The sequence below is a fragment of the Cordyceps javanica genome, chromosome 1, assembly GCF_051103115.1.
Source record: "Cordyceps javanica chromosome 1, complete sequence".
In the NCBI taxonomy this organism is placed as follows: Eukaryota; Fungi; Ascomycota; class Sordariomycetes; order Hypocreales; family Cordycipitaceae; genus Cordyceps; species Cordyceps javanica.
In genome coordinates, this window is record NC_139295.1 from 3,685,372 (window position 1) to 3,697,660 (window position 12,289).

A 12,289-nucleotide genomic window follows, 5' to 3' on the forward strand; every position below is an offset into this window, starting at 1 on the left:
CAGGAAGGCTGCTGCTGCTCATTTGTCTAGTGAGCCCCCGAACGGTTGACTGCAAATCGTGTGCGTCAATCAACTTGCCTCACGGCCTGTCACCGAGCCTCTTTGCCTTGCCCGCTGTTTCGGTAGCCGTGGACGAGCACACGAGATGGGTGAAGACGCCTTTTGTCGCACTGTACGGAGCTTAGGTACCTCTTTTGGCAGTCAATCCCCTCTTTCCACCTGCTAGCACTGCACGGCACCAACTCCAGCGTGCCCGAGCACCCATCTTCCCTGTAACTGGACTCCCTGCCGCTAACTCGCCCTGGCTCGCTCGTCCCACCCCAGCTTCCACTGAACCTTTTTATGTCCACACCCTCCAGACCCCCCCAAACTAGGTGACCCCCCCCAACCCCAGCGCAGTCCCAATCCTTCCATCTCTGCAGGCGGCGCTTCCTATTGTGAACGAGCATCCCGCGACCTCATTTTCTTCCATTTACTCTAAACAGCTCGACTGCACAGCGTTTGGTGCCGTGCATCGCTCAATCTCCGATTCTATTGGTCGGTGCATCGTCAAATCTCCTCATCTTGCTATATTTTACTTATTTCGCAATTCGTCCATCTCAAAACGCTTTGGTACTTTGTTTTACCGTCGCAAAATCTCAACCCGCTGGCACGACTTGAACGACGTTTGGAGCGCAGATCCTCAACTTGAAGCCTCATTTCTTGACTCGCAAATCTTGTACGCCCAGCAAAGAATTATTTGTAACAGACGGCGCAACCCCACCGTCGACGGTCTTGATGCTCGCTTAATATCGCCCGTCTCGTACCACGAAAGGATGCTCTTGGTTCTCTTCCGCATCAACCTCGCGAGACGATGAACACCGTGACCACCGGTCCACGCAGCTTCTCGCCGCCGCTCAAACTCCGCTACGCTCATTCTCCTGACGGCGGCGAGTGGCAATCCTACAGACACCACTCCGAGTACCGCTCTAGCTACCTCAACGGCTCTCACGGCCCAGACCCTACGGACATGGAGTCGCTCAAAAGGTCGGCCGGCAAGACGCCTGCTTACAGCTGCAGTGATGATGCCGCCCGCCGCCTCGACCTCTCCAAGCTTTTTGACAGTGTTCCCATGAGCCATAAAACGTTTCTCGACCCAGAATACGAGGCCGAAATGCTCAGACACAAGCGCGACGTCCTGCAATCCGTCGTTGACTCGCATGGTACTTGCTTGCAACCCTAGCGTATCGTGGAGAATCTAACTCGTCTCTAGACATGGCCCACGGCGTACCCGTGCTTTCCCATTTGGACGAGTGCCGCATGTTGCAATACATGTGCGAGTGTCTCGAAGCCGCCTGCATGCTTAAAGGTAAGCTAGATCCCGTCGCTGCACATTCCACCATAGTAACGCTTTGCAGGTATCGATGCCAACCAGCAGCTCAGAGCGTCCTCCGCCAGCGCCCCCGCAAGCTTCAGACCCTGGCTGTCCCGTAACCTCACCAAGCAGGACCCTGTCTTCGCCAGCATTATTGCTGGAGGTAAGAGCCTGGATGACCTTCCGCGCACTCTCAAATGTCCCGTTCGCGACTGTCGCCATTACGTGTATGGTTTTGCCACCAAGGAGGAGCTGCAGACACACACCCGTACTCACTTGATCGCTGGTGAGGAGCTACTGCAGGATCAAGACGAAATCAATGCCCACCGCACCAGACAGTACCCCGACAGGCCTGAGATGGACCCCGTCCAGCAACCTCGCACGCCGCCTGAGCATCGCGAACTCATGGAAAGAGACTATGCCCGCGCCGACGGCACGGACCACGACGGCATCCAACCGCACGCCTATATGCGGCCCAAGTCACCCACTTTGACGGGCACCACTCTCTCGCCCAATCCCGATGGCACGGCCTACGGCGAAGTCAGCCACCATCGCTATTTCCCCCCTTCGGAGTCTCATTTCTCCCCACGGATGCGCCCGTCTGAACCGGAGCCGAGACGCGACTCCATGCAGTTGGACTCCCGTCGCGAATCTGCACAGCACGATACCCTACCACCTATTAGACAACTTGATCTGCCCTCTGACCAGGGCTCTCAGCACCACAGCTACATGCCGGCATCGCAAGCACCCACCCCAGCCAGTCACCTACCTCGTCTCGATACCCTCACTGGCTCCTCTCTCCGCTCCGAGGCTCCTTCATCCCCCCGACACCGCATCCGTGTCCCGGAACGTGGCCCCTCTGATCGCGGCAACGTGGACGCTCAAACCTCGTTCAGCGGCCAGGACTCTTTACCTCCGTTCTCTGCTCTGGATCCCACCACCAACTCGATCCCTGCTCGCCTCGAATCATTCCGGGGAGCAGATAGAGTTGAGGTCAAGAATGAGATTGTACGGATCAAGTCGGAGCCCAAACAGCCTCTCGAGGAACCATGCCTTCGCTGCGCCGGTCAAGAAGCCGGTTCCTGCAAATGCATTGTTCCGCTGCGCGACGATGACTCGCACTGGTATCGCGTAGACACGTACCGAGGCACGATTGCGTCTGTCGCCAAAAGCCTTGTGCCAGGGTCCCCTATTGGCGAGCGGCCTGCCAGACGCGGCACTCTGCTTTCCGGCCCCGTTCGACAGACTTCCGCACGTAAGCTTCGCCGGGATGTCGATGACTATCTCCGATCTGTTCTTCGCTTCCCTGACAACATTCGGGTCGGTATTCGTGACACGACTGATTTCAACGACTCCTTTTGGCGCATGGGCGACCTGAGCCACGAGAAGAACATCATTGAGCAAATCGTCGCCACCAACGCCTGGAACATCTTTACCCCACCGCCCGCGATTCTCTGTACTCTTCTCTATACCAGCCTTAAAACCCAACAACCTTATAACATAATCCACCTGATTGGCACCAGCGGAAAATTCTCGGCCAGCCGACGAGACGAGGAAGTCACTAATCCTGCCCTCTACCACGCTAAGCACCTGCTCCGCGAGGTCACTTTCTACGGCCTCTCCGGAAACAACCCTTTCATTGGCGCGCCTTTTGCAGAACGCCGTGGACCGCCATTCCCCGAGGATGCCGTGCGAGATGACCAAGCCGAGGTTGTCGAAAATTGCATGGCTACTTTCCTCCGCGCCTTCGAGGCCAGCTGCCGAGACGGCAAGGAGAAGACGCCGAAGCAGTGGATCGCCCTGTTTTCCTCCCTTGTCATTTTCAACCTCTCCGGAGTGATTCTCGGCGGAGCCGCCAGGGCCTCTCTGGAGAACCCGGTCAATGCGGACGACCACTCGTTCGCCTTTGCGTTCTGGGACAATATTCGCAGTACCTTTGATGTCCTGCTTGACCTCTTCTTTGATCTTGGCCCCATGCTCTTCGATAGAGTGTCCCAAGATTGGGAAGAAGACGACATCACGGCATATGACATGACGGCCAACGCCCTCTTGTATGCGGACTGGAAGGATCGGGGAATCACCAACTCTGAAGAGTTTTTGCTGGCTCTCTCCTCCTTTACCTTTGAGGAGTCTATCGAATCCACCAAAACGGTTACCAAGACGTTGAGCATGACTCGAGATGGGAGAAGGCGAGACTCTCAAAGATCCGAGTCGTCACGAAGAACGTCGCATTACGGCGAGTCTATATCGAGGGCGTACACTGATCGCAGCGAAGATCGCCCTGGGCTGACAATGAATGCGGGGCTCTCGCGCTCACAAACTGACTCGTACAGAATTGGCGTCAACAGAGGTGCGGCCGACTACAAGTCGCGTGCCTTTTCAAGGGATCAGGGCTCGGTTTCGGCACGCAGCGACTATGCCTTGTCCGAGGCGGGCTCATCCCGACTTCACGAATACCTCCGCTCTGAACCCGGCTCATTGCGAATCAACGACCACTCGTGGCACTCTATCCCGCCTTCTGTTCCCTCGCGCCGTTCATCACCGGGGCCGACGGAACCAGACTCGCTATCGCCTACCGGCGTTGTTTCTCCCGACGGACGGTCGCCAATGTCCATGGCTAACCTGATTGGCAAGGCTGGCTCGACTCATGCGCCCGGCAGAGCACTCAGCCCTAGAAGTGAAATGAGCAGAAGTGAAATGGGCAGAAGTGAAGTGGGCAGAAGTGAAGTGGGCAGAAGTGAAGTGGGCAGAAGTGAAGTGGACAGAAGCGAAGTGGGATACGGACTTTCGAGACATGATAGCCGCACCACTTCTCATGGTCTAACATCCTTGGCTGATCGACTGGATCGTCGCCCGTCATTTGTCGGCTCATCTCACTCAGTCTCATCATCCCGCCGGGACAGCAGTGCCCCGGTTGCCATTCCCTCGGGACCACCCAACATCAAACCCACCTATCAGCGACCGCCACTACGCCGAGTGTACTGCACACACTGCAACGACTACCCAGAAGGCTTCCGGGGTGAGCACGAGCTGCGACGCCATACGCACGCACGCCACGCGGCTCTGGTTCGCCGCTGGGTCTGCCGGGAGCCCCCCAGGAGACACCCCAACCAACCCTGGACGTCGGTTCCCCTCAACACTTGCAAATCGTGCATGGCTCAAAAGAGCTATGGAGCCTACTACAACGCCGCGGCTCATCTGCGTCGTGCACACTTTCCGCCCACGCGCAATGGCAAGTCTGCAAGTGACTGGCCGTCCATGTCAGTCCTGAAGGAATGGATGCAAGAAGTTTGCGTCGCGCCGGACGCAACAAGCGAGGGCAAGGGAAAGGGAAAAGGCAGAGCCACCTCTGACGGCCAGCTCGTCGACTTGGACAGCGACGACGAAATGGAGGACGTGAACGGCCAAGAGAACGGTGTAGAACCCGGCGGTCATGCCAACAATGAAAGTGCTCCCGCAGCAAGCAGCGCCAACAGATCCGGCGACTCCCCAGACGAGCCAGCGGGCGGGCAAAAATGTCCATATCCAGAGTGCGGACGTGTTTTGCGCGATCTTGCTGCGCACATGCTCACGCATCAAGCTGAGCGACCGGAGAAGTGCCCAGTCCCCTCCTGCGTGTACCACACCAAGGGCTTCGCGCGCAAGTACGACAAGAACCGTCATGCGCTGACACACTACCGTGGTACCCTCATCTGCCCTCTGTGCCCGACCAAGGGAGAGAACAACGTGGAGAGCGTGTTCAGCCGCGCAGACGTCTTCAAGAGACATCTTGCGTCGGTCCACAGCGTCGAGACCAGTACTGGCCCCCAGACCAATGGTGAGGAAGCTTCAGCATCTGCGGCCGCGGCTGAGAGCGCCATGTCAGCATCCATGATGTCTCGCCCCGTGGCGGACCCAAAGACTTTGCAGAACGAAGGTTGCTGCTCCATCTGCAATCACTACTACCCGTACGCGCAGGAATTTTACGAGCATCTGGACGAGTGTGTCCTGGCGGCCCTTGTCGCCCCCGAGACGCTGGCCAACGGTCAGTCGAGCATCGGCGGCCGAGGCAGCACGTACACCTCGATGCCGCCGCCGCCGCCGCCGCGGACCGGCTCTCCGACATACTCGGTCGAGTCGGGCCGCTCGCAAAACACCCAAGGCAGCCGCATGCATCACGGCCCACCGGGGTCGGTCACCTCGGTCCCCTACGGCTACCGTCAGTACTCGGATCACGGCTCGCGGCCGGGTAGCGCGGCCTCGGCACGAAGCTTTGACTCGGCCGGGCGTCGGCCGGGCCTGATCCATGTCCACGCGCACACGCAACTGCACGCGCCGCGACCCATGGGGTTGCCTCTACCTCCGCCGTCAACTTGTGGCTCGTTTGACTCGGACCTGAATTAGGTGGGTTGGACTGATGATGCGTCTAGCCGGTCTGCTTGTGCTTGTGATGGGAGAGCAAGGTCCACAGCACATGACAATTTCATGGCACGATATGCTCTGCCGTCTCAATACTTTTTGTAAATAACTAGCAATATATGAAGGCGTTTTAACGGGGGGTTCTTGTGGTTTTTGGGAATGATCCTTGGGGGATATATATTATTTGCTTCTAGCGGACACCTTTTCGGGAAACGTGTTCTAGGGTTGGGGATATTCTGTAAAGTATGGAATGGATCAACTTCTTGCCAAACGATTGATTGTGATGTTTGAATACGAATTATTTCAACACTTTTGCGTGACTCGATAACTACATATTGGCTTCACGCTTAGTGACGTCACAAATCAGTTCCGTTGTAAATTTTGGATTGGTATATTGTATGCATCTAGAAGCAACCAAACTCCATGAGCCGAAGCAAACACAAGCGCCAAATATTCATCATGCTATATGCCATGATATAGCCAAAGTTCAAAGCAAATATTCATGTAAAAGGGGTTAATAGAACACTCGAGAGCCGTCGTCTCTATTTCTCAGACTCGTGAGCAATCTTTTCACCGAGGACACCACGGTTGTGGAGGCCAGGAGGAGCGGAGCGCTTGAAATACTCGTGGATCTCTTGAGAGAACTCGCCGTCGTCACCCATGCCGTGGTCAGCGTCGTTGTTCTCTGTCTCCTTGGGACCGCGGGCGGCCTGGACATCCTCCCACTCCTTGCGCATATCGGCAACCTTGGCCTTCCAGTCCTTTTCGGGGTCATAGGACTTGGCAAGACCCATGAGGCGCTCCCAGACGGAAAGATGCTGCGGGTTGACGGCAACACCGTGGTACTCGTGACCGCGGTTCTCGCGAATATAGCGCCAGCGACGCTCCTGCTCCTTGAGGTCGAGACCAGTGGTATCAGGGAGGAAGAGGTAGGTGAGCAGCATACCAGCGAGACCGAACCAGGGAACGACCAGGAATTTGGTCTTGGTGTCAATGTAGTTGTAAAGCACCGAGGCGAGCAGCGCACCAGCCTTGCCCATGCAGGCAGAAAAGCCGTGGGCGGTGGCGCGGATGGGTGTGGGAAAGACCTCGCCGGCAACGAGGAAGGTGACAGAGTTGGGACCAAACTGATTGAAGAAGGAGGAGAGGAAGTACATGGCTTGGAAAGAGTGAATACCGGCAGGGCTGGTGTAGTAGTCGTACTTGAAGGCGGGAATGACAAACATGAGGAAGCACATGAAGAAGCCAACCTGCTGCATCATCTTGCGGCCGTACATTTTGTTATCGATGAGGAAAGAAGCCATGTAGTAGCCGGCAAGAGAGACGACAATGTTGACCAAGTTCCAGCTCCAAGAGGTGAGAAGGTTCGAGGGGTTGTGCGAGATGACGCTGATGAACTGACCCTGGAACAGCTTATTTCCGTAGAAGAATACGTCATTGCAGAACCAGGCACCGGCAGTGGCGATGAGACGACCGCCAAAGTGGGTGAAGCAGTACTTGAGAGCAGTCACATCATAGCCAGTGACGGAGGTGCGGGCCTTGGCGGCGGCGAGCTGCTTGGAGGGGTTGGGCATCTTCCAGGTTCTGTAGTAGACGAGCCAGAGCGTGCCGATGGCGGGGAAAGCAAAAGACAGGCGGAAAGCGTACTGGGCGGCGCTGTGGCTGTAGGGAGGGGCACCGGAGCCAGAATTGAAGATGACAAGGAGGACGATGAGCAGGACCTGGTTGACAAACTGGCCCCAACCCTGCATGAGGAATGCCATGGTGACGCGGCGACCACGATGCAGTCTATCCTCTCTGGTGGAGAGACGACCGGCGGAAGAGACGTTTTCGAGGGATGAGGTGGCGGTGATGGGGTACTCACCACCAACACCGAGGGAGTAGAAGAAAAGAGACCAGGCGTAGCAGATGACCCATCCCTGGAGGGTCAGACCCCACGATGCGGTGAGCATGAGCAGCCCGATGAACATGATGACGGCGTCTTGAATCAGACCCCAGCGACGACCGATCCAATCACCAATGACCTAGGTTCGAGTTAGTTACCACAATGGACACCAGAATGTAAGAATGATACATACACCGACAAAAACCTGACCAACCATGATGCCGATAATCTCAAGGTAGGTGACGGCGGCTAGCCAGTTCTGGCTGCAGACTTGGTGAGCGCCCTTGCCCCAACACTCGGGCCAGACCTGCTTGAAAAGAGGCTCGAGGTTGCCAATGGAAAAGAGGACGTAACCCTCCAGACCGAGACCAGCACCGGGGATGACTGCGTGGCGAAAGTACCAGCCGAGAGGAGAGAGGGGATCCTTCTTGACCATGGCGCCAATGGTAGCAAGCTCCTCCTTGGCAGCCTTTCGGTCAACGTCATTGACAAACTTGAAGCGCTGACCCAGAGGTAGATCAGCCCAGTAGACGCCCTCGGGAGTATACGAGTCGTCCGGGCGGGTGACGTGACTAAAGATGCGACGCTCCTCGGGGGTTGTTCCGAAGACGGAGTCGTCACCACTGTCACTGGCAGGAGGGCCGTGGGGGACGGGAACCTCGCCTAGTATGGGGTGATGGTGCTGGTGATGAGGACGAGCGGCGGGCTCGACCTGATCGGGGGCGTCGGAGGCCATGACGAAGCGTTTGGTCAAGTACTTCTTGGCCAAGTAATTCTTGGCGATGTGTTTCTTGGCGATGTGCTGTTCCTTGTGTGCTGGGCGCCGCCGCCTGAGATGCACGGATCAAACAGAATGAAATTGTATTATCCTGCAGAGGCAAGGATATGAAGAAAGAATGAAAAGGCCGAAGCAACAAGTAGCATGGGGAAGCGTGCAATTGGGCCTGGCGGAGATGGACGCAAACGGTGGTTGCTTGGGAGGAATGAGAGAAGCTCTGGGTCTGAGGAAAGCGGACGAGGCGAAAGGGCTTTGTTATATCTGGCCGGGGCAAGCTTGGACCCTGGGGCTGCCGGATGGGAGGGAAGGAAGCACCCACATGAAATATGGAACTAAATGGCAAAGCCGCATTTTTTACTCCGTACTCTGCTGATAGTCTAGCTAGAGTATAACTTTGATGGTGGCTCACGGCGACGACGAAGTGTATGCAAGCATTATTTTTTTTTCTGTGGCGGCGCCGCTTTTAGACGTGGCGCTGATCCCGGTCGGGGTGACGGCATGGCCTGGGGTGTAGCCGAGGGGTGTGTGAGATGGGGCTAGGGTCGCAGAGGCCGTGATGTAGCAATGCAGAGTGCGCAGCTGAATATTGCAAAGAGGAATAAAAAAATCGAGTCAATCATACATGGTGAGCTGCTCTGTGAAAAGATACCGCAAACACTTAAAAAAATCAGAGCCTTACTCCCGTGCCCAGCATCCCCGGGCAAAGAGACCAAGAAACTGCTAAAAGCAGCCACAGGTACCTCCGCACCCGACCGACCGAGGGGAAAAAAGCTTGAAAACAAAGTACCCAATCAGAGGCCGTAAATCGCCCACGCTCTCGATCCCTTGGTCATGACAGGCCGCTGATGGAGATGCCACCCACTCCATCCACCCTCCACCCTTGTCCGTCAGGAGAATCACCAACTGCAGATTCAGACCACCAGACGACAACCTCAGCCGTGCAAGCACACGACACCGGCCCGCTCCAAACGTTGCTGCGTATCCAAACACGAAACTATTCTCTCGAGTCAAGGCCCCCATCTATTTATGTCGGCATTATAATTTATTGTCCGCCCGCACAGTCTGCCGTTGTCCCTCCGTCACCATCTCCCATCCACTTTGCAAACCATCATCCACACACACACACTACCTTGCCGGATCCTTTAGCCCCAGTCTCTTCTGAATCCTCAGACTAATAACCTTGGAATTCACAGACAGTTGTAATATCCCGCTCTCGCCGTTGTCGAATATCCACGGCCCTTGTGTCTCGTGTCTTCCCCACGCCGTCTCATTGGGCACTGACCCGACTCTGCATCTCAGACAATGCCAATTGTCCGCCAGCTCGGTTAGGGCGGCAGAGCACGCTCCAAGACCAACCCTGCCGATCACTCAGCGCCGCCGTTGCTTCGGCCTTCTATGCTTAATCCAGTCACCGAGTCTTAAATGAGGCTGTCAAGCTGGCTCGCCATTTCCGTCTGCTCCGTCGCTCTCGGCATCGCCATTTCTTCGTCCTCCGGGAATGATGCACCGGGCAGAAAAACCTCTCAAGGAAACTGCTCGCGTGACTTGAGCGCCACGTCGTAGCCCTCATCCACTTGCCATCTCTGGGCACTTGGCAGTCTGCATTCTGCAAGCATCGTGTCTCGACCGCTGCGAGCTCCTGGTCTATTTTGGCTTGCGCCCCGCCAAGACCAGGGTGCACGACACCGACCCCCAGTAAGGCGACACCCCTCGCCGCTTTACCACGCGCCAAATACCTTGAACCCGGGGAGCGCCGACGATGTTGCACTCCAGAACTGCCTTTGACGCTGCCACCGACGCTGCACCGACGCTGCACCGACGCTGCCACAGAGACATTCCCCAGTCGCAGCATGACGATTTTCGCCATCTTGTTGCCTTTGTCCTCTGATGCGGCCCGTCAAGGCGCGCCGCTACGCCGGAAACGGGCCCACCTTGATACGCGACCATTGCATCCCAATCTGTCGACCGACGTGCCGCCATCTTGCAGTCGATTCTCCGCGATATTGAATTACACGGCAAACCGGCAAGAAATGGCGTTTTCAATTTTCTGCATGAATATCTGCGTGCTGGCCCATGTCGTGCATATTATTGTCCCGTTGCAACTCCCACAGTGCAGGCTACCCTTCCAGTGTCTCACCATCTATTTTTATCTCCGCGCCAAGTACAACGTCAAGTGATTTCTTGTCCTCGCATTAAAGAGCGACGTCTTTCTTTACTTGGCTCCGCAAGTGCAGAGGGGATCGTCACGGCGCTAGTGTTTTCCAATGCATACGCACCAAGCCTCGCATTGGCTGCATCACTTACTTTTGCGCTAGTAAACTTACTTGCCATGTGCCTTTGGCACTCATCATTACAGGACGACATCGTCGCAACCAAGAAGGCGTTTGATGCTTCTTCCGCCGCTGCCGAAGCCAGTCTCAGCTGGGCTGGCTTTAGCTTCGCGATCCTGCGATGTGAATATCGGCACTTTTTAACTTTTGCTGCGTCGCCAACGCATCCCACGTGCTTGAAATGGGCCAACTTGTGGTCGCTGAACCACCAATGCTAGATTTGATCTCATATCATGACCCAGTCACTACTGTTTGGACAAGAAACGGTTGTTCCAGGCTGCACGTTGTTATTTGTGTGGTGACTATGCTTTTCGTTAATTCACCTATACATTTCAAGACGGCACATGGTAATAGACAGACGCTCATCAGGGACGTGATGCCATCGAACAGATTTTTGTTGGTCGAAAAGTCGACTTAAGCATATTTTGTCTCAATACTGCTCTACGAAGCTGTCTTGTTGGGGTTTTCACAAGGCAAGTATTGTGACATTATAGTAGGACAATGCATAAATTGGAGAATTACGGCCTGGATGTAAATCGCCCTTTTACTGATAGTAATTGGTTCATGAATATTCAGTGATTTGAACTGGATGGATGCCCAGGCATCGCGTAGGTCAAGCATTCAACCACGACAGGTTTCATTCACAGTGGGATCGAAAAATTATCAATTTAGCTCTGTTCATAATTAAGCTGAAAATCTACTCCATCAGGGATCGGAATGTTTCCGGAAGCCTGAAAGCGGCATCAATCCAGAATCTCTCGTTGTTGTCGAGATGGGAGGGCAAGGCTATTGAGTCCCGAATGACAATGCCGGCAGACCCGCGATCGAGATGTCTTGCCGCGACCATCAGTTTCCTTCCTGCCCCCGGATGTTGGAGAGCCAATACATCCATCAGCGGGTCACTAGCACTCTGGCTAACACCTGTTGATCGCATAGCCACGATATCAACGATTTTTTGACGGCCTTGATCATCACAGATACGGAAAACATAGTTTTGCCAGGCGATGCTGATGGATGACTCTATGTAGTTGCAGTCGCGGTCCGACAAATGCAGCCGCATGCGGCGGTGAGATAAATGTCGCTCACCCGCTCGATGAGTTGTAGGCTGCGCAGTATGGGCATCATATCAGTGCGCGAGATGATGATCTCCTCAGAGTCGGAGAATGGGAATCTATCCAACTCTGGCCTGGGTTCCACCAACGACGGGTCTTCCAATAGTGTTGCATGAAGAGAAGCCATCTGGATCCAAATGCCCCCTCTTAGCCACATGTGAAAAGGAACTCTGACATAGGTATCGAAAATGGCAGAAAATTCCGACCCAACGTCTCTCACCCCGCCATTTTGCAACATATGCGCAGTCCTGTTCAGAATGAGACAGATACCGCGCCTGCTGACAATGCTCGACGTCCCGAGTGTGGTAAGTTCCGAACCACATATTATGGAGATGTAAGCCATAACCTGCAGTGTATTCTCAGTGACAGAATCGTCAACAAGTGCTCTTGCAAGAAACCATGCCGCCGCGAAATCGAAATGTAGGGGGTTGA

At 55.3% G+C, this 12,289-nt stretch overlaps 2 protein-coding genes across 2 annotated transcripts; one reads left to right on the top strand and one right to left on the bottom strand.

Annotated features, from left to right (window-relative positions):
• Nucleotides 1-853: 853 nt before the first annotated feature.
• V2A60_001115 (uncharacterized protein) lies at nt 854-5,737 on the top strand (the record flags this gene model as incomplete). The annotated part of the gene is made up of 3 exons (XM_083252480.1): nt 854-1,202; nt 1,253-1,348; nt 1,398-5,737. The coding sequence occupies 3 exons, from the start codon at nt 854-856 to the stop codon at nt 5,735-5,737; spliced, it is 4,785 nt and encodes a 1,594-aa protein (XP_083108606.1).
• Nucleotides 5,738-6,294: 557 nt separating this feature from the next.
• On the bottom strand, nt 6,295-8,373 carry V2A60_001116 (major facilitator superfamily domain-containing protein; the record flags this gene model as incomplete). Its single annotated transcript, XM_083252481.1, has 2 exons — nt 6,295-7,776; nt 7,831-8,373. 2 exons carry the CDS (start codon nt 8,371-8,373, stop codon nt 6,295-6,297), a joined length of 2,025 nt encoding a protein of 674 aa, XP_083108607.1.
• Between the last annotated feature and the right edge of the window lie 3,916 nt (nt 8,374-12,289).